This window comes from Ylistrum balloti, unplaced genomic scaffold (assembly GCF_031769215.1).
Source record: "Ylistrum balloti isolate Yb309-2 unplaced genomic scaffold, AGI_CSIRO_Ybal_v1 Utg370136, whole genome shotgun sequence".
NCBI classification, from domain to species: domain Eukaryota; kingdom Metazoa; phylum Mollusca; class Bivalvia; order Pectinida; family Pectinidae; genus Ylistrum; species Ylistrum balloti.
In genome coordinates, this window is record NW_026782145.1 from 137,209 (window position 1) to 161,313 (window position 24,105).

At 34.9% G+C, this 24,105-nt stretch overlaps 1 protein-coding gene across 1 annotated transcript; it reads right to left on the reverse strand.

Annotated features, from left to right (window-relative positions):
* Positions 1–489: 489 nt before the first annotated feature.
* LOC132550627 (protein mono-ADP-ribosyltransferase PARP6-like) lies at positions 490–24,039 on the reverse strand. Its single transcript, XM_060214719.1, has 21 exons — positions 23,958–24,039; positions 19,251–19,343; positions 18,262–18,357; positions 17,285–17,436; positions 16,466–16,557; positions 15,110–15,173; positions 14,732–14,822; positions 14,274–14,343; positions 13,643–13,762; positions 12,262–12,417; positions 11,321–11,588; positions 10,719–10,814; positions 8,568–8,660; positions 8,142–8,267; positions 6,753–6,886; positions 6,196–6,244; positions 4,233–4,345; positions 2,074–2,260; positions 1,459–1,513; positions 887–971; positions 490–632 (listed from the first exon to the last, which is right to left on the reverse strand). Exons 1-21 carry the CDS (start codon positions 24,037–24,039, stop codon positions 536–538), a joined length of 2,319 nt encoding a protein of 772 aa, XP_060070702.1. The 3' UTR covers positions 490–535.
* Between the last annotated feature and the right edge of the window lie 66 nt (positions 24,040–24,105).

The window sequence follows — 24,105 nt, forward strand, 5'->3', positions numbered from 1 at the left end:
ATGGCTGGATTATCTACTGGGAACTAAGATGGCTGGTTTATCTACTGGGAACTGAAATGGCTGGATTATCTACTGGGGACTAAATGTGGCTGCATTACTTGTTTGGAACTAAGATGGCTGGATTATCTACAGCGAAAAAGGTGACTGGATTATCTATTGGAATCTTTGATAGCTAGATTATCTAGTGTGAAATAAGATGGCTAGATTATTTACAGTGAATTTTTGTGTCTGGACAACCTACCAGGAACTAAGATGACCAGATTATTCCATTCATGAAGTGACTGCATAAATGCATACACTTAAAGTGGCTGGATTATTTCAGTAAAGAAGTGAGTGGATTATCAACTGTGAACAAAGTCGACTGGTTTATTCCAGTAGTAAAGTGACTGAACTATCAAAGCTCCACTATATTCATTATATAAACAAACATATGAACATCAAATTTGAGACAAACTGAATCTATCTTTGGCATGATCACACGTGTTGATAAGAGTGTTGTAACAGTCAATCACACAATGATTCCTACAGACACTTGCTAACAAGTGCGGTATCCCACAGCTTTGTATATTTCTTTCTTGTATTTGTCCACTTGTGTGTTGATGTCAGAGTCTCCAACCTGTCCATCCTCATACCTGAAAAATACACACAATGATAGTATCTTTACTATGACTGTAAAATCTCTCAACACTAAACACTGATATCAAAGAACTTTGGATAGTTGCACAGAGGTTTTCATAGGATGCAGAATAATTTTTTTAAATTCTTAGTGCAAACGTAACATCAGGTACGGAAACTGGTGATGAATTAATGTCAAACCTCCAACTGTGAAAAGAACAAAAACAAAACTGATCAAAACAAAAACAAAAGAAACCAACAAGATACTTACACAAAGAAGAAACGTGTGCAAACATGGTCACTTGATGGAGACACCCAGATATTTCCAGATTTCTTCAGATTTGGTGCAGTGATCACTACAAAATTTGAATATCATGAACCATGTCAAGTTCAAATAATCATATTGTTCCAGAAACATAACTAGCAGAAACCAAGCTGTATTTTCTCAATCTTTAAGCAATGGATTGAAAGCCACGAGGAACCAAACTGCTGTTTGATAAACCAGGATAAATTCCTTTTTCCTCATTTGTTCATTAAAATATATAGTATTAAGTACACAACTGATGCAAAAGCAATGTTAGTACAACTTCTTATGCATTCAGATAAGTCAGAAAACAAAACAGTCAGTCAACATCTGGATTTTCTTTAAGGCCATGAAAAAATTAAACATGATCTCCCCTTTGTGAAATACAAGCACCATACACAACATATTGACATACTCTGATAGTCATGAATGGAAAATTGTGTGCAATCAAAGACATATTGATTAAATAAAGTCTTTAACAATCTTAACTTAATTCACTCAACAGTAACACAAGGACTTTAAGGCTGAAAGGTACCTACCTTCACACAGTGCTATACAGGTTATGTTATTGCTGGACAGAAACCGTGATTTACTCTAAAAAAAAAAAAAATAATAATAACAATCATCCAGATATCAACAATACAATAATATCCTCTACTTACATGTACAATATAAATTTTTATTTATTTTACAATCAAATTATCTCTATCACAAAATGTCCTTAAGTAGTTCTTGCTCATTACCATGGATTCTTGAGCCAGAAAGTAAGCATTTAAATTTGTCCATGGTATTTGGGCACATGTCTGTTCCAAGTTTTATTCAAATCTGATGGAAAATAGAGTAGACACGCTTGTGATAAAACATTCTGAAGTCAGTGACCTTGACCTTGGAACAACAAACAGATAAACAAGTTGAAAGTTTTTATATACTGGATAAATATGAACTCATCAGATATTTATCAAATATTAAAATTGAAATAAGATATTGTCAAACAGATTTACAGTAAATCTGGTATTGACCTAATGTGTACTTGATGTAGAGATGTGGGAAAAAACATATCATAGTGGGCCATAAAAAGTCATACAAACCAATTCAATGATGTTTGTTAATGACTTTTTAGGTCCTCACAGGCAGTAATGGCACTTATAAACTACCTTTGATTGATCTGACTTCACTTTGTGACCTCCATATCCCATCCTAGAGTAGCCAAAGGAGACATTGGCACAAGGACTCAGGTAGACACCTTTACCATAAGCTGCTCCGTTCACTTGTTTACTGGTCCCAGATGCCACAATCAGTCCTTCACGTATAATTGAATGCCAGTTTTCTATACCAGAACCACTACAAAGATAAGTTTCTATAGTCAACTCAGCACAAATATCTATTCTACAGTCAACTCAGCACAAATATCTAGTCTACAGTCAACTCAACACAAATGTTTAGCCTACAGTAAACTCAGCACAAATGTTTAGTCTTCAGTAAACTCAACACAAATGTTTAGTCTACAGTGAACTTAACACAAATATCTAGTCTACAGTAAACTCAACACAAATGTTTAGTCTACAGTGAACTTAACACAAATATCTATTCTACAGTCAACTCAGCACAAATATTTAGTCTACAGTGAACTCAACACAAATATTTAGTCTACAGTAAACTCAGCACAAATATTTAGTCTACAGTAAACTCAGCACAAATATTTAGTCTACAGTAAACTCAGCACAAATATTTAGTCTACAGTAAACTCAACACAAATATTTAGTCTACAGTAAACTCAGCACAAATATTTAGTCTACAGTCAACTCAACACAAATATCTATTCTACAGTCAACTCAGCACAAATATTTAGTCTACAGTAAACTCAGCACAAATATTTAGTCTACAGTAAACTCAACACAAATATTTAGTCTACAGTCAACTCAGCACAAATATTTAGTCTACAGTCAACTCAGCACAAATATTTAGTCTACAGTAAACTCAGCACAAATATTTAGTCTACAGTCAACTCAGCACAAATATTTAGTCTACAGTCAACTCAGCACAAATATTTAGTCTACAGTAAACTCAGCACAAATATTTAGTCTACAGTAAACTCAACACAAATATTTAGATACCAACATAAAGACATCTGTTCCTTCATAGAGTTGTTTTAAGTTTGCAATTGAGATGAAGCGTTATGGATATCTGTTAATTTTTGTGACAGTCTTTGTTCTTTATACCAAAAATAACATACAACCAAAATAACAAGAACAAGTCAAATAAGAGCTGAAGGCCTCAACTGTAATCTGAGTTGAAAAGTAGTTCTCATTAATGAACACAAAACAAAATAGTAAGTACAACAGAAATGCCTACTGTAAATAGGGCAACGATGATGTACCAAAAAGGATTCACCATATGCTTGGGAATCTGAAGAATTATAACATTACTCTAAAACATAAGATCTTGAATAGGAAAAAGCTTTAGATTTCATTCATAGTACTTTTACTGTTAGAGGTCTTAAATTTCATAAAACCTTAACACCATCTTGTGATTATAATTATACCTAAGCTTCCTCCCAAAAGTATACTACAACCATTGCAGCCTGAGTTAAATGGGTATAATTTCATCTCCTAGCTTTCTTTACCTCTTAGGCCCTAAGCACAAGTCGAGATCAAATGGGCCCTAAGGGCAGGTCAAGACCAAACAGGCTCTTAGGGCAGATCCAGATCAAATGGGCCCTAAGAGCAGGTCAAGATCAAACACGCCCTAAGGGCAGATCCAGATCAAATCGGCCCTATGTGCAGGTCAAGATCAAACACGCCCTAAGGGCAGATCCAGATGAAATTAGCCCTAAGGGCGGGTCAAGAACAAACAGGCCCTAAAGGCAGATCAAGATCAAATGGGCCCTAAGTGCAGGTCAAATTTAAACAGGCCCTAAGGGCAGATCAAGGTCAAATGGGCCCTAAGGGCGGGTCAAGACTTAACAGGCCCTAAGGGTAGATCAAAATCAAACAGGTCCTAAGGGTAGATCAAGGTCAAACAGGCCCTCTGAGAAGGTCAAGATGAAACCTACATACTAATTTTAAATATTTATACCAACTGAACCCCTTTTTAAATCTGACTCTATTGACCCTGATGAGACAACTATACAAGTCACAATTCCAGCAACACTTGAAAATAAGTTAAGTGTTATTTAAGTAATAAGTTTCTAATCATATCCTGAGTAATCTAGATGTAGACGCTGAGAAAAAAACAGATGGTTATACAATACCCCTAAACAAACACCGGCTGCAGGTGAACTTAGTAAACATTTAATGTTTTGGTGAAAACTCACTGGAATGCAAATGTACTGCCATGTTGTTGTTTGCACTCCCTGAAGACAGCTTCCTTGGCAGGAGGGCTACTTAGTAGAAGGAATTGATGTGGTGTTCTCATAAAAGATATTTGCTGAAAGAAACAAAACATATCTGTATTATCATGCTTCAAAATATTATTTCAAATAAATGTATTCATTAAAAGACAACATTTTAATCCATAAATCAACTGTCATTGACAGAAATGTTTGAAATGTGAAATGAAATGCTAAAATGGTACTTAATAAAATATTACAAAAGTCACTATATACAATGTTACAAAGTCACTAAATACAATGTTCCAGTAACACAAAGTCACTAAATACAATGTTCCAGTGACACAAAGTCACTAAATACTATGTTCCAGTGACACAAAGTCACTAAATACAATGTTCCAGTGACACAAAGTCACTAAATACAATGTAACAAAACCACTAAATTCTGTCTTTTTGCAGCATTGTTCGCACCTGTGAGCAGTAATTGATTTTTATTTAATTATTTTGTGAGAGGTTACTCTCATGAACAAATGAAAATAATAACCAATACCTTCTTAAAAAACAACACTACATTAAGAAACAAGATGTGTTTATGAAACACTATGCCCTTGGTTGCAACAATATTTTGAAGTGTACTGTGTGAGGAATGTGCTAATTACATACACACTTGGTTTTTAAACACTTACGTCTTTCATTATGGTAATGATTTTTTTTTTACTTTCAAATGTAGGTCAAAGGTCACAGTCAAGGTCACATGGTCAAACATTGTGGTACTACCAGAAACCCCTTGTCACAAGGAACACACATGACAAAAATGAAAACCCTACCTCTTACAGTACAATAGTTATGGGCAAGGTTAAAGTTGACTCGCACAAATATACACCACAAAAACAATATGCCACCGAACTTTTGATCCGGGGAGCATAAAAATGGATACAGAGTTACAAAGAGAATTAATACAATGATAAAGTCAATAAATACAACGTCCCAATGGCACTAAATACAATGTTCCAATGACACTAAATGCAATGTTCCAATGACACTAAGTACAATGTCCCAATGCCACTAAATACAATGTTCCAATGACACTAAATGCAATGTTCCAATGACACTAAATGCAATGTTCCAATGACACTAAATGCAATGTTCCAATGACACTAAATGCAATGTTCTAATGACACTAAATGCAATGTTCCAATGCCACTAAATACAATGTTCCAATGCCACTAAATACAATGTTCCAATGACACTAAATACAATGTTCCAATGACACTAAACACAATGTTCAAAAGTCAATAAATACAAGATTAATATGAAAATATGGCAAAATACAGCCCCAGTGAAACCATACCCCGATGTATGAAGTTCCAGTGATAAAAAGTGTAGGAGATAGAACCTCAAACATTATCACAATTACCTACTTTTGATACACAACAAACTGTCTCACCAAGGTGAGCCCTTGTCCCAAGTATTAAGATTCAGTGATGAATAGTGTAGAAGAAAGAGTCAAAACAACTTCTCTGATGTAGGTCAAAGGTCAAAATGTATGTCATGATAAGTTGGGTAGAAGATAGATCCCGAACAAAATATCATAAGAATGGATGGACACAATGTAAAAATTAAGTCTCCTCTGGTGGAGAACTAACAAATACAATGTTCCAGAATCAATAAATGCAATGTTCCAATGGTATTAATACAATTCATTAAATTCAGAATATTCGTATAATTAACAATACATAATTGCAATAGAAAATATAGCGAAAGTATTATAAAAAGTTACATAATCATTGTAGTTCTGAACAAGTGATGAAATTTCAGTGCACTCATATCAGTTGTCGAACTGAACATTTTTACTGCCACCCATTTCAAATAATGATATCAGTCTATCAGTTTTGTTTTTTAGAATGCTGTTTTGATAGCTTACTCACCATCTGATATTAGTACTTACCTTATCTGCTGGTAATTTTACAATATGTGACCTGTTACTTGTAATTATCCTGTAAAGAGAAATGGTTACCTATCAACCACCTGAACACACAGATAGGCTGATAACATAATTTACATCTGATAACATGTGATAAGAAATTTATTTTTAGGAATTTGAAGTTACCACTTGTTAATTATTTATAACTAATTGGTAACACTGACAGTGTAATCTTGTTTCACTTCCAGCTTCCTTATCCTTTATGGTAGAATGATCGCACATAATCTATTAGAATCCTGAGAGCACCTTGAGATTTTTCTATTATCAACAGTTCCATTTTGATCAAAGGCTGACAATATGTTTTGAGAGAGTTCCTATGTGAAAGAAAATCTAATTCATAAACTGAAAACATTCACTTATTGGTGTATATTTACTGACCGGAGGATCTTTTGAGAATTATTTACCACTGAACCCAGGATCCATGGGTGTTTCTAAGCAGTTAACAAATAAATACGTTTGCGATAAAAAAAACTTATTGGTGAAAATAATACATTAATATAAGCATTGAATTTGAAACTTACCACTGAAGTAGAGGATAGGAATATATGTTATTTTCGTCCAGTTTTTTCCTCATACTTGCAGCTCCAAGTCGTGTCATTTCTTGTACAGAGATAATACTATCTAGGGCATTTTCTACTTTTGTATAATCTTTACTCTGGATAAAAAACATACAAAAAATATTAAATTTAACATTAATTTCAAAAAAGAGATAATTTCATGTATATCATCTTGATCCTACTTTGTCTAAAATAACACAATAGTATCTGTAAAACTGATAAATGCTCCCCAAAAGTGACTTCATAGGACACAATATTTTAACAAAGGGCAATAATGATGTAATTAAGGGATTGCAGGCCCTGCATTTGGTATACAGCACATTCTATTTATATAACCAATTTATACCCTAAGTTCCATACTCCTAGATTTAATGCAAGCCAAGCTGTGATCATGACACAAAATTTTAACAAAGAGCAATAACTCTGTAATAATAGGCCATGGGCCCTGACTTTGCTACACTGCACAATGCTTTTGTATGACTGATGTATACATTACATTTGATATTCTAGTTTAAATGCAGACTAAAGTAATGTTCTAGACACCAAATTTTAACAAAGGGCAATAACTCTGTAATTGAGGAGATGCAGACCCTAACAATAGTACATTGCACATACTTTTTGAATGATGTATATACCATGTCTCATTATCCTACCTTAAATGCAAGCAAAGTTATGCCCCAGACAAGAAACTTTTAAAAATGGGCAATAACTCTGTAATTGAGAGGCCAAGGGCCCTAAAGTACAATGCACATTGTCTCAGTATAATCAATGTATCCACCAAGTTTCTTTATCCTATTTTCAATGCAAGCAAAGTTATAATCAGGACATGAAATTTTAATAAAAGGCTGTAACTCTGTAAATGAGGGGTCAAGGGCTTTGAATTTGGCATGCTGCACATCCCCTTAACATGACCAATGTACACACCAAGTTTCTGAATCCTTGCTTAACTGTGGGCAACGTTATGCATTGGACATGATAGGATGGATGGAAAGACAGATGGAAAGACACATGGACATGGCAGTGACTACAAGCTTCCCTGAAAATTATCAGGGAGCATAGGAATCAATATTTCATAATTGCAATGCAATCTTTGAGTTTCTACAGTCAAAATTTGCAAGCACAGTGCTACCATTTTGTGGAACCTACTAATATCTTTGCTTAACTTATTCCCATAAAGCAATTTACCAAATTCCATTCAATTTCACTTCTCTTCTATCCTGAAGACTTTGGCAAAGAATTGTATTCTGGACAAAACAAATCCTGATTTTCAAGGTCAATACTTGCAGGATAACACAATATTTGTTAATCACAATCGAGATTCTAAAATAATGTAGAATGGAAACCAAAATTCACCTTTGGATTAAAAGCTAGCTCCTTATTGTTTTTAGGATCCACAATGGTAGGATAGGGATCAAAGATCACAGCCTTTCTACCTGAGGCACATGCAGCTCTTGTCATGGCCACCAGCAAATCTACTACCTGTAACAAAAGCGATATAGGTACCAAATTTAAGATACACCTAGGACATCTTATCAACATATTTTCTTTAGTTATGAATTAATTGATGACCATTCACTGTTTGAAATTGTAAGAATCAGTCAAAAAGTTAAATGGTATTCAGTTACCCTCCAGGTAGCATCGATGTTTCAATAATTTCCAGGGAGTCTTAAAACACATAACAAATAAAGTAGCAACATTATCAACATCAATAAGTTTCTGTAATAATGGTTATCTGTTATATTGGTTATACTATGGCCTACAAGTTTCCTATATAGATACCTCTGCACCAGTTGCTATGTCCTCTGCAGCATCACTCATCACTCCGAGGGTTTGGAAAGCAAATACACACAGTTCTCGTGAACATACAGCTGGCTGAAACAAAAATCACCTTCTGTTGATACTTCACAGTGGTAAATATTCAAGTAGCATATAATTTTGCCATGATTGGAATCATTAAAGAAATAATGTACCCAACAAATATTTCTAAAGTTAATCAAATTTTCATAAATCCAAATAGACATCCTAGATATCCTTTTTCATTGAACAGCATGTTACCAGAACTTTGTCTGTGCAAAATAGGCCCAACCAAACCAACTGCAAAATATCAGCTCTGCAAAATTAAACAAGAGTGCCAATATCGCCCACCTGATTTTCAATGTTCAGCAAAAATAGAATTGGTGTTAATATCATGAATATATTGACATATACATCATTGGCATTCAAAATAGGAACATCCCATCAATTTTAACCTATTTCCACAACAAAGAACTTTTATTTCTCAATTCTAAACAGTGACAGTTATGACTGTGGACTACAGGTAAATATTGTTTCATTTCTTTTCTCAAAATCTGTCTAGTTTTGACCTAAAAGCACTTTATATCCTACTTCTCCAACTTTTGGATTACCAGAAGCAGTTTTATATAGATTTGAACAATTTGACCCTTGTGAAATTGAATATGGTACAAGGTAATTTCTTTTTGGCAAAATTTGTCAGACTTCATTTAGGAGACCTGACAGCAAAATCCATGCTTCTATGCCTTATGTTTAATCAGAAGAAGTAATTTTAAGGTTTTTTACCCTGTGATCTTGATTATGGGTAGAAGTTAAAAAAACATTTTTCAAAGATTATTGGGCATCATCCTAAGAACCTATCATCAAATACCATGCTTCTGTGTCTTTTGGTAGTCAGAAGAATTTATTGTAAGGTTTAATCTAATTTGGCCCCTACAACCTTGAATATGGGTCAAGGTCATTTCTTTATGCAAATGTTGTCAGTCTTCATCTTAAGGAACATATCAATCAAATACCATGACATTTGGTCTTTTGGATATAAAAAAGAAGTCGCTTAAATGGAAAAGTTGAACCCAGATGGCCAGCTGACAAAAGATGAGATAGACGGCCCCTTTGGGTTAGGTGAGCTCACAGCTATACATAATACAGCTGATATTTATACACATTGTTCTCATAGATTTACAGTTGGTTGTAACGCAAAATACCCAAATGTCTCATGACTATTAAACTGTTACACAAAAATATGCAAAAATCATATAAAATTGCTCTCTATATAAAGTGATATGATACTAATTTATCCACATTATCACCTCCAACACTAGACAATTGTTTACAATAAACAAATATATAGTAAAGCAACATAAACTGTTCTCAGCCATGCTGACATTGGTTTATGACATGTTCAAGACACAAAAATGATGAAGTTCAGCTGTGAGGACAAAAAAGTAATGTTTCAAAGTAAAATTAACAAAACAAAACTGTGTGGAAAATAATCTTCTTTCTACAGGAACAGTGACTGTTTACTTTCTGACCTACCATGATTTCACAAGTGAGAGATTTTGGTGAGACAGTACTACAGTAATCTTGGGTATAATCAAATGAGAAAAAATTCTGGATTATGTACAGAGATTTTCTTTCCATCTAGTAATGATTCACATAAACCTTTTACCTTCAAACCTGAAAACAAACTTAAGCAAGAACTTTTGGTGTGGAAACAATTTGTGAAGTTTAAGTAGAATATGCCCCACAATCACTGAAATCAGATAATACAGAAATGCCAATTTTCTATTTATAGTAACAGTGATTTTAACCTTTGACATTGATAACAGAAAGTGAATGATCTTCCTTTGAGAACTACATTCACACTGATATGACCTGGGTGGGGAAACACCAGGGAAAACAATTAATAGGTAGCTTTCACTTTCAGTTTCTCAGAAAAATTTATGTAGTACAAAAGATCCACCATGATCTGATGGTTGATATGCTGGTTCTGGGTGGTGGATTGTTAGGTTGATGTAAGATATAATGCTAAAATGATCTTGTCTGTTGTTTTTTATATCAGCCAGTTTTATTTTTAGAGTATCGTCTGCATATACACTGAGTAACAACTATAAAAAGCATGGATCATACAATAAATACCTTTAACATGGCACCATTCTGAAAGACATGTGGTTCATCACAGACGACACAGTACTCATTTAACGTAGGAATCCTCTGACGGATATATTGGAACAGCTGAAATAGAGACATAATCATCGTAAATAACCTGAGCCCATAACACAACTACATAAAGTTTACAAAATGAAGCTTAATACCCGTGATAAGTATGATATGTAGGTGAGATGACACCATATCAAATAAGAATGGGCAGAAGCACACTGGGGAGAGCTGTTTATTTTCTGATGTGTAGTAGTTTTAAATAGCAGGACTTTGTTTCAGAAATTCAATGTAGTCTTTGTTAAAATGTTTCTTTCCTTTATCAATTTTATTCAAAATCAAAAGTTGTTTTATTTTTACTAGAAACATTTGATGAGGTTGATATTTTAACCTGCTGTGTTTTCAAGCTTTCAGACTTTATACTTTTCCCAGCCTTAAAGCTTTAGACTAATGTGATTTTTACTGAATGTTAAGTTAACCTTCTAATTTAGTATGCTACACAGACCAGGAAAGGTCCATTTTCATGTCTCTGCCTTTCAGACCATCGTAAGTCAGGCCAACTTTCTGTGTTTTAGTATAACTACCTGTGCTAAGAATCCATGCTCCAGACTTGGAACACGTTTAGCATTCTTCCCCAGCCACGTGGATGATGGGACCAAAGTCAAATCAGTTGAACTTTGACCTTGAGAAGTTCCCTCCTTAGGACCTGATACTGTTGCCATAGAACTAATTTGTCGCCCAAAGCCTCGCTTTATTTTCTTCAGAATAGGAGGGTGTGATGTTTGCCTCATAGTGCTCTTGGCAGGGGGTCTACTTCCGGTCTTCTCAGACCCTTCTGGTCCCTTCTTTCTCCTGTTAAAACATATCAATCACGTTAATAATAGATAAATTCTAGAGAAACTACCCTGAATTTTTCATCTATTTTTTCACTTGTAAAAGAACTGTGGTTAGATTGCACGTATTTCAAATTTTTTCCTCACTCTATCATACAAACAATTACAGTATATTTTGTTTAATTAGTTTTTGACAATCTTTTATATTCAAAACTGGAAAGAATTGATAAAGAAGGAAATTGTACAATGACAAATAAGGATGTCTTCATTTGTGATAAAAGAAAGAAGTAGAGCAAGTACGGAAACAATTTCCAGTAAAACCTGTCTTGTTCAAAGGCCACCTGTGTATAAAGGGCACTTTTTTGGTTCCCTTTGTAATGTAATTCATAACCATGGAACTTTTACTTAAATATCACTTGTCTATAAAGGCCATTTTTCTCTGCTCCCTTAATTGGCCTTTATATACAGGTTAGACTGTACTTTGAAGGTGCAAATTTAAAGATGGTGTAGTCAACATTGCTTTGAATGGCAAGTAAAACAAACAGCTTTTTGACCAATATAAGAACAAGGTATAACTGCTGTAGTGCAGAGACTTAAGAAGTTACATAAACATGGTTAAAGAAAGGGTGATGAAATTAGAAACACCAATCTGATCATTTTTTATTAAATTACGGAAAGTTATATAAACTTACGTTTCTGAATTAATAAACAAATCATTTGTCGCCTTGAGGATGTCGCCTCGATTCAATAGGAGAGCATTTCTTGCCTGCTCAGCAGAGAAACCCATCTCCATGATACTGGCAAGGTCTCTGTCATCAACTGTGATTGGTGCAGAGGACAGAGTGGTGCTACAACATAAACACAAGCATGTTAACCCAAACACAAACATGAAAACATATTTACCTTGAATCAATATATTGACATCAACATGATTATGTTTTTTTCCCTAAGTTAATAATGCCATATGGACAAAGATGTTGGGAAAACTTATTGGTATCAGCTAACCTGGACCCATGCAACTGGGATGTTGTGTCATCTGGACTGGGATGTCAGGTACATTGTCAGGTAAACTTACCTGGATTAGGATGTCGGGTACACCTTACCTGGATTAGGATGTCGGGTATATCAGGTAAACTTACCTGGATTAGGATGTCGGGTACACCTTACCTGGATTAGGATGTCGGGTATATCTGGTAACCTTACCTGGATTAAGATGTCGGGTATATCAGGTAACCTTACCTGGATTAAGATATCGGGTATATCAGATAACCTTACCTGGATTAAGATATCGGGTATATCAGGTAACCTTACCTGGATTAAGATATCGGGTATATCAGGTAACCTTACCTGGATTAAGATATCGGGTATATCAGGTAACCTTACCTGGACTGGGATGTCAGGTACATTGTCAGGTAACCTTACCTGGATTAAGATATCGGGTATATCAGGTAACCTTACCTGGATTAAGATATCGGGTATATCAGGTAACCTTACCTGGATTAAGATGTCGGGTATATCAGGTAACCTTACCTGGATTAAGATGTCAGGTATATCAGGTAACCTTACCTGGATTAAGATGTCAGGTATATCAGGTAACCTTACCTGGATTAAGATGTCAGGTATATCAGGTAACCTTACCTGGATTAAGATGTCAGGTATATCAGGTAACCTTACCTGGATTAAGATGTCAGGTATATCAGGTAACCTTACCTGGATTAAGATGTCAGGTATATCAGGTAACCTTACCTGGATTAAGATGTCAGGTATATCAGGTAACCTTACCTGGATTAAGATGTCTGGTATATCAGGTAACCTTACCTGGATTAAGATGTCTGGTATATCAGGTAACCTTACCTGGATTAAGATATCGGGTATATCTGGTAACCTTACCTGGATTAAGATGTTGGGTATGTCAGGTAAACTTACCTGGACTGGGATGTCAGGTACATTGTCAGGTAACCTTACCTGGATTAAGATATCGGGTATATCAGGTAACCTTACCTGGATTAAGATGTCAGGTATATCAGGTAACCTTACATGGATTATGATGGCGGGTATATCAGGTAAACTTACCTGGACTGGGATGTCTCTAAGGATGACAAGCCGCTTGTTCTCTCATGGAAGTTGTGGATGGCTTCTAGTTTGTCATTACTGAGCTTTGGCCAATTCTCTGATAAATATGACTCAAGTATTCTGCAATTATAAATTTTAAAATGTTTACAGTCATGAAGATTAATACACTACAAGATTAATTAACATCTACACTAAACAGTAACCATTATTAATATGTTATTATATTTTGCTATTATTTTCTGTATGGAAAATAAGGGATGTTTACAGTAGTTTGGTGAGGTAACACAACAAGAGGCCCAATAGTCCTGCAGCATTCACCTGGTATATATTTAATTTTTCAAAATTCATTTTGATGAACTTAAAAAGTTAACAGCCAAATATCATGCCTCTAAGGCCTTTCAGATCATGTGAAGAAGTCATTTTAAAAGTTTTAACAAATTTGACCGCTTTGACCTTTAACATATGTCACTTGTGGCCAGGTGAGCAAATAGATAGTACAGAGACTGGAAAAAAACATGTTTCTTCTGATGTTGCTATATAATGACATACAATTACTACATCTACGTTTGGTTTGTTGTTTTCCAAACCTGGAAACAAATTTACATTTCAGTCTCCACCAACAATGACCTACTTTCTCATCTGGCTTCCGACTCCACACTTCTCTTTCTTTGAAGGTTGGAAAGCTTCTACTTTGGGTGGATCTGTAACGTATCAACAATCACATGACTAACAATTTTTCAGGTTTTAACCCAGAAAATAAAAAAAGAAAAAGAAAATATTATCACCATTAAAATGTATGAAAATACACCACTAAAAGCCGAAGGAACCCTCCAGCAGTGCCACATGCCTATTACCATAACTAAGGATAGAGTTACCTTATGACTGGATGTGCCCTGGTAAGACATTACAAACAGGTGTCTAAGGAATATTAAGGATGGTGTGTCCTACTATTTGATGTATCCAGGTATGATAACAAAGACAGGTGTATTAGGAATACTAAAGATGGTTTCTCCTAACAATAAGATGTGTCAAAGGAAGATGTTACACACAGGAGTGTTAAGACTACTAAGGATGGTTTGTCCTACTTACTAGGTGTGTCCAAGTATGACGTTAACGACAGGTGAATTCGGACCACTAAGGGTTCTTCACTGTTTAGTCCCCAGGCCTCTGCTATCTCTTTCTGTAAGATATATCTTTCATTAGTAGGCTTCTGAAGATATGTCAGTTCATTACACTTCAGATGCTTCCGATCCCTATCATGACATTATCTCCCAAAAAATAATTACATAATATTGACTTAAATATATGCAAATTTCAAGAGGTCAAACAAACCACATTCCGTTTTATTACTGGTATCACAATTTAATACAGTGTCCTTCAAAAGCTTCCAAGATTTATCGATAAAATTAAAACTTCTGTGTTTATTTAATATTTATCTTACTATTAATGTTCTAAACGTCAACTTACTGCTATAAATCCTGCCAACTTCACATTGAGTTCAATGTCAATTTCATCAATAGAATCCAACAACCTTTACAAATTTGTAAAGAAATACAGATTATTGCATGGTAACATAAGTAATGATGTTAAAGTATACCTAGAAGTCAAGAAATATTGTGTAAACTGACTAATGTAGACTAATACAGACTGAACAATTTCTACTGTACTAACTTATCAGTCGATTCTTAAAAGAAAAAAATAAATGATATGCCATAATATAAAACAAATTGAAAATCTTTCTTCCCTGACCAAGTCAAATGATCCTCACATAAAAAGGAGGGTCAGAAGGCTGTAACCAGTATTCTGATGCAGAGTAGTTTTCCAAGTAAGTCTACTGAGATGAGATCAGCAGGTTATAAGCACCATTATTGTTCTTCTCTTCAAATCAAGCCGTTATGGAATGCCTGGACTAACAAGCCAGATGACCTGCCATTTGTGAATTTAGTATTTGTCATTTGCCACATGTATCTGACTTTTCTAATACATTTACATATGCCCAGAACTTGTCCATCAATTGTCTATATACTCTGTGATAACCATGAGTAAATTTGGTTCTGTCAGTGCTTTCAGATTTCTATGTTTCTCCATAATGGAAGAGCAAGTTTCCAGACAGAGCATTGGTTGTGGGGTATTGCAACTGACCAATTTGAACATCTTCAGAACTGAGTTTTGAATAGGTTTTGTTTAAAGAATTATACTAAAAAAACAAAAACAAAACTATATCTACAAACATAAAGTTGAAACTGATTGAAATTTGAACTGAAAATTATTTAAGCATTAAAAAAGTTGGCCATTTGACAGATAACAAATGACAAGGACCAAATAGTAAATAAGTAAACCAGTCAGCATCAGAAAGTCTCTATATTGAGAAGGATAATTCTTCCAACACAAAAATCACTGAACAAATTAACTTATTGTAATCAAAATTTAATGTTTAACAAGTAGATAAACATGCACTTTAGTCCAGGGATTTTAAAAGCAATTGTATTCAAGTATAATTTTGGATGTCACTGCCTTCAAATGTTTCCTAAGAACATGGTATACAAAGTAAACATATAATTAAAATTCAAGGTACTGGATTTATTATGGCCAAAGTACCTGTTTTTTATCTAAACCTTAAGCATCGCCCTCCCAGTAGGTAAAATCCATTTATACAAATTTAAATCCTGAATCCCAAGTGACTTTGGTGAAATTCTGTTACGAATTATATTAACATTTGTTAGAATTTTACAACTGAACGATACTGTGGGTGTCAGAAGTTATTCTACCTATGGGGGGGGGGCACTATCTCCCAATACCTAGTGGGTCAGTGAGATACATTACCTGTAACTTAACACATTCTCTCCATGTATGTTGGTCAGTTTTTCCATGTCTGTGTCCAGTAATGGGTTAATGCCAACCTCCAATGACATCTCCTGTTGAAAGTAAACAAAAACAACCTGACATAAAACAAAATATATCTGTTTTATGATAGGCCTAGACCTACTGCAATACTATTTTCATCATATTCAGGTAAATATAATGCACAGTTTATCAAACAAGGTCAGAGAGTGGAATAGTATGGTATTGCAACCAGTTTTAATTAAGTCAAACGTGGCAAAAAGGCTATCTATATACCGATATGTAAGTGTACTGTATTTCCAATCCATGCCAAAATCAACAACACATGTGAGGGACATTATGATGATCCTTTGTATCAGTGTTCAAATTTCTATAACTCTTTTAGATATGAACATAAACCCACATACATGGTAAGGATCAAATTGTAAATATGCAGTGTGCGGATAGTAATAAAATAGTATATTTTCGGCATTCAAAGTGCCATACTCTTGCATATATTGATGGATGACACTGGGTGTCAAACTCATGTGAGGTCTAATTAATATGAACCAAGATACAAAATTTGAAGAACATTTGACTACAAATATGCAAGATATTGTGCAGAAAGTCATAAAACAGTATATTTTCGGCATTCAAAGTCCCATAACTCGTGCAGTCCTTTACACATTTCATCGATTTGCAAGCCCATTTGGAAGCGAAAATGGACAGACAGATGGACAGATGGACAAGTAGATTATTATATGGCATCTACATCTCGATAACATTTCAGTGATATGTGGTATTATCTAGTACAGCACTCACCTCTTCATCATAATAGTCATCCATATCTTCCTCCTGATTATCGTTATCAGAGTCACCAAAGTTTGAGTTCGCGTCCTCGTAATTTGATGTCCCCGATTCCATGCTGATTGTGCGCTGTACAAGGGTTGTCTGAAGGGTATTAGGACTTGGGCCTTCATAAATAGATTAGGTTACATTTAGAAATTTGATATAAATAATCAATAAGAATCTTACAAAGATCACAATTGGTCGAGCTTAAGAGATATAGCATACCCTACAATGGCTTGGTGACTGTCAGACTCATAATAACATACAAGAGATCCTAGAGGGATCTAGGCACCCATTGTTTGATCTTTATATGCTCTTTACAGTTGGATCTTTTCCCTTCTTTTCTCTTCTCTTTTCTGTTTTTGCTCTTAATGATAAGACATTAAACATTCCTTTGTAGAAATAGCAAATCCAAACTGGCCACTTGTAAGCCATTTTGTTTCTTCTAATCAGTTCCAAAATCAAATGGGCACAAGGAGACACCAAAAGCAACATACGTATGAAATTTGAGAGATATTCATTCAGTACTTCTTACGAAATAGCAATAACAATCTTTACTAAACAAAATCCAAGATGGCAGCCTGTCGCCATTTTGTTTTTCTAATCAGTCCCAAAATTACATGGGCACATCTAGAGACCAAGGGCTACCTGTCAGCCATTTTGTTTTCTTGATCAGGTCACAAATTAAATGGGCACAACTAGGACCAATGGGAACCTACATATGCAATTTTAGAAAGATCCATCCAGTACTTCTCTAGAAATATTAATAACATGATTAGTTTACGGATGGAGAGACGACAGATGGACGCACAATAGACCTCAGACTGATGATGGTTGGCTGAAAACGTCAGTTGGTATTCTAAATACCTAATTACTCTCTTACAGTATATAGAGGGTAAGTATTTTGATACTTTTGACATACCTGTATAACCAACACCATGAATACATACCTGTACTATTGACACATTCAGAAATAATAGCTGGTATAGCATTGTTGCTGATCACGGGATTATTTAAATCACCATCTCTATAGATAAATGTGTTTTCTGAAAAATGATATCATTAAAGTCAATACACTTGAAGGGAAAAATAAAATATATATATAAAAAGTAATCATACAACCTAGACAGCTTATCCCCGCTCACCCAATGCCAGCCAATGACACTATCCCCGCTCACCCAATGCCAGCCAATGACACTATCCCCGCTCACCCAATGCCAGCCAATGACACTGACATCTGATCAGTGCAATTCGTAGAATTTTGGCTTCATAAAGTCATAACAAAATATTTTTACCATTTCATAGAAATAAGATTTGACCTCCTTTTATTTGAACACTTTGACCCTTAATCCAAAAGGTCAACTAACTTCTTGTTTGATTTTGTCCCGCTTCAGGCTTAATAAAAGACTGTAATACACAATGTATTGAAAAAGTACAGAACTATGTCAATCAAGCATAAAGTAGAGATCAGAATTTGACAACATAACATTCCTTAAAACATCAACCATGTATCAATTTGGTTGATTTATCACTTAATATTACTGTAAATGTATTTCAAAATTGACCTAAATCATTCTTCTTAACCAGATAAGGAGATATCTTGGCTTTGCTGAAGTGAGTTAATAAGCATTGCTAACACAAAACTCAACAAACTTCTAATTATACATCTCAGTTGATTGATGTCATTCATTCAGGCCCCAGTTATTCAAAGGTTCATTAATGTAGCCAATGATTAGTTGATTTTCTTAACACAAAAAAATATAATTCAATTTAATGCAGTTGGTCCATAAAATGCTTTGCAGATGGTTCACTACCCTTTGTAAGTCCATGCAAGCAACAAAACAGACAATCAATCCGGAGATATACATTTCACAAAATAAGAAGATATCAAACAAAATTTAATACAAATCTATATACCATGCTTAATAACAAAACATACCTGGGTATTCATCTGATGTTTCAATGGAAAACTCGCACAAATCATCATTTTTGTTCAGCGTGAATGTAAGGGATGTTCCTACTATTTCAAAATCTGCAAGATCAACAAGAGAATATAGGCATGTTAACAAAGTCATAATTCAAATTTAAAACTATGAACAAAAATATTTATAGGGATATTTAGAATAGTACAAGGATAATATGATTATGTTTTCCTGAGTGTAAGCACCAACTGCTTCATTGACAACACCTGACAGGTAAATCTTGTTTGTTTGCCAGCTTTATCATCCAGTCAACAGTGTGAGTCATTTTGAGGAAGGATCATCTCTTAGTAATTCACTGGTGGCTACCCAGTTGAACAGCATACAGGAGGCCAATCACATGCTATCCTCAGTCATCAGAGCAAAGTGTTTTGACTCAGGACACAGCCACAACAGAATATATTTTATCTTTCAGTCACATAAGATTTGATTTCTCCTTATCACCACTGTGCTAAATGACAAGCAGGCCATCAGCTTTGATTGGTTTTGATACATAAACGATACAAATTTCTTTGAAATTCCTAATTTCAGTGCTACAAACACAATAATCTGTATGCTTATTTTCCCACCTATCTTGTGTATCAGCACTTTCTCCCTTAAAACAAAATGAATTTCCATTTGGCAGAAATGGAATTTCATCTAGTTTTCATTGTTCTTAATAATAATTAAGAAACTTTGTCTGTTAATTTAAGTCAAGCATAAAAAATGCTTGCCTTAGTTACTTTACAGTACTTTGTGATGTCATCAAGAACAAACAAGACAATAATGAAAATACCAAATCATAGCTTGATACTGTCACATTGCATAACTTGGTGAACCCATACTCCAGATACAAAATTTCAATGACTAGTAGTGTAAGAGATAATGGACAGACTTTTTTTTTAATGTAGGTCAAGAGTCAAAATATAGGTCAAAATGACATACTATTGATACATGACACATCGCTCACCTGGGTGAACATTTACCCAAAGTATGAAGTTCTACTGACTAGCAACTCCTCAAAAGTAAACCCATGCCCCAATTGTATGTTCCAGTGACATGAAGTGTAGAAGCTAGAGCCAAGACAAAATTTTCTCTTGATGTAGGTCAATGGTCAAAATGAAAGTAAATGCAGCCAAATTTCGAAACATGACAATTGAACCTTGATGTTAATAAAATATCTATGTTTAAATATGCAGATCAACACTAAACTAAATTTCATACAGTTTCAATTATACTCTAATCTGTATTAAACAGCCACTGTTGGGAAATTAAGAAAGTGGCCTTTATAGAGAGGTGGCCTCTTAATTGAGGTTCCTTATTTTCGAACCCAAGTTGTGGCAATTTGCACATTGATATTTGAATACAGTTTAATAATAAGATATAAAACATCATCTGTTATCATTTATTATCTTGTTAGCAAGTAATTTGAAGACAGACCAATCTTTATTTTATGACACAACTATAAATACAAAAGAACAAAATTGAAAGGAAGGCATGTACAAGTTTTAATGAAGCTATTGAAAAAAAGAACGGATGTCCGATTGCTTCGAACGGCTATCAATACATTCATTATCTATATCTTCATGTCCTGATTTATGTCTTTTTCTTTTCCTTTCACCGGACACATTATTTTCTATCTCCTCTAAAATTTCAGCTTTTCTTTTTAATATTTGGAGAACTTGCATCCTGCCAACACCGAGGTCTTCAGCAATGGCCCGTGCACAGTCTCAAGCATCGAAAGTACATTGTAGCGCTCTTCAAGAGTTTAAGTTTTTTGTTTGCTGCTCATATTTCGAAGTGATTTGCCACAATAGTGATAATATGCCTGTACTGTGTATACCAGTGACGTAAATGAAATCAAACTCAATATAAAATGCATAGAGAATTGTGTTTACATGCCATCAGCTGTTTTCTTTGTAGGAATTGCATGTGGCGAGAAAACGTGATTCGCAGTCAAGAAAGCTTGTCAAATGACTCGTGGTCAAAACGGCCATTTAAACGAGGTTCCATCAGTTTGGGGACGAAAAGGGTGGCCGCTGGCCGCGTAAGACAGGTGGCCATTAAATCAGGTATCGTTAATGAGCAAAAACGATTGGGAGGGTCTGAAAACGGTCGTTATAATCAGGTGGCCGTCTAACTAAGGTGGCTGTTATGACAGGTTAGACTGTATTTGTAAAGTATTTTAATATATTGAAGAAGGTGAGGGCATGAAATGTTTAGGTATTCCATTTTTCTATCCGTTCATCATGATGCAGTGCTCAGAGTGTTATATATTACTTCAAGGTAAAATTTGTTAGAGATAAAAAGACCACATACACAAAAAAAAAATCAGCATTACCTCAATAAAAGCGTCTTAACATCAATCTTAAACCTCTAATGATAGCATGTATACCAATATCTTTAGAAGCTCTTCAAAATTTTACATGGAAAACTTTAAAAGTGAGCTTTGATGTGAAGAACTGTTCAGTTCAAAGCATGGTAAAATTCACAAAAGTATATAAATGTCCTTAAACTTACCCCAAAAAATTGATTGTTTAGGAAGCAGATGCCAGGGGAACTACATCAGTTTATGGTTGCTTGCAACTGATGAACTAAAAATGACTTTTCAAAAAAACTTATCAAAACATTCCCCAAAATATATCCATGACTACCATGATAGTCCAGGTATGAGTATCAAATACTGGGTAATTATATTCTTCAAAGTCATTTTCCGAATATTTGTATGTATCTAACATGAAATGGAAAAATACTACAATCAAAATATGATGTCCGTAAAATTTTGTACATTGTCATAATAATTGAAAACCCTACAGAGCTTATGGTAAACAATGTAAGATAAAGGCTAATTTTCATTTTCAGTATATTTTACTTTGCTAATATCATGTAAAACATGTCTGTTCAGTTGGTGATTAAATTTAAGAGGTTATTTACGGTGACTGATGGTAAAAACACTGCAAGGAAGAACAACTTCCACAACTTTCCCACCTGCTCAATTGATGCAGATTGCCTTACAGAATTCAAGTCATTTACTAAATCAATCACCAAATGTGATATACTTAGTATGTGTCATCAGCAAAAAAGTGAATAGCAGAGTTCAAGCCTACTGGTATCGTGCCAATAATGTATAATAAAAACAGACTGGGGCCCCAAAACTGAGCCATGAGACACAAATGACTAGACCGGGACATGGTTAGAAGATGAACTGAGCCATGGGGCACTACTGACTAGGCTGGGACATAGCTGGATGATACACTGAGCCAAGGGACAATACTGACAGGACAGGGACATAGCTGGATGATAAACTGAGCCATGGGACACAACTGACAGGACAGGGACATAGTTGGATGATAAACTGAGCCATGGGGCACTACTGACAGGACAGAGGCATAGCTGGATGATAAACTGAGCCATGGGGCACTACTGACAGGACAGGGGCATAGCTGGATGATAAACTGAGCCATGGGGCACTACTGACAGGACAGGGACATAGCTGGATGATGAACTGAGCTATGAGACAGTACTGACAGGACAGGGACATTGTTGGATGATAAACTGAGCCATGGGGCACTACTGACAGGACAGGGGCATAGCTGGATGATAAACTGAGCCATGGGGCACTTCTGACAGGACAGGGACAGAGCTGGATGATGAACTGAGCTATGGGACACTACTGAGAGGACAGGGACATAGCTGGATTATGAACTGAGCTATAGGGCACTACTGACGGGATATGGACATAATTGGATGGTGAACTAAGCCAAGAGGCACTACTGACGGGACAGGGACATAGTTGGATGATAAACCTTTAAGTGAAACTGACACTAAGATTTTAGAACTCCATCAAATAATGGTGATTTAACTCTATTGAATGTTAGTCTCCATCTGTTTGTTTGTCTCCATTTGTTTGTTTTTCAATGTATCACAAATTCAAAAAAAAAGGTTATTAAGGTTCAGGCTGATTTTATCAAAATAAAATCTAATATATATATGCCCCACAATGGAGACATGTTTTAAAGATTTTTTTGTGACACTAGCTATTACAGTCAATCAGGAAGTTGTGAAAATGTCATCTGATAATTGTCCACTCAAAAAATAATTCACTGCTAGAATATTTAGAGAAGAGGGACACACATGGCACATTTGTTTGTATGTAATGCTTAGATATAGGAATGTAACTCTACCAAAGATATATTTCTTTTTAAAATTTGTCATCAGCTAGAGAAGAACCTGGGAGACTGTGTATACACGTGTTGTTCATGTTGTTAAAACAGTAATGTGACATGTTGGCATTTTCATTGTTTATGACCTTGTTATAATCAAATGTAGTTCCATTTAAATAATGTGACTGTTGGTGATTACATAGCCTTTTGACACTAAATAGTGATTTACAGAATTACAAGATTTATACAACTGATTGTAAAACTGATAAGCTTCGTCCATATCCAAAAGGGAAAATGATTTTTTCTAAGAAACTGTTGGTTCTATATTTAGAAATGATAGTATTCATAATGTGTTTGGACATTTTACATCATTACAAAAGATACTGACATTTACAATGAAATATGATAAATATATATAAAAGAAAACGTTCAACAGTGCATCTGCAGCCGCTCTGCATCCGGCTTTGCCCTGCACAACAGAACGCCTTATTCTTATAAAGCCCCTATTACTTTACTTTCACTTACTGTGAACTGGCCAATTTTCCTCTGCTATCAGTTGAATGGCAGTTTTGATGTCAACCTCGAATTTCTTTTGTCTAGCAGACATCTCTGGATCTTTGTGTGACCGAAGTATTTAGTGATTTGCATATAACGAAATATTACTCTGAAATGA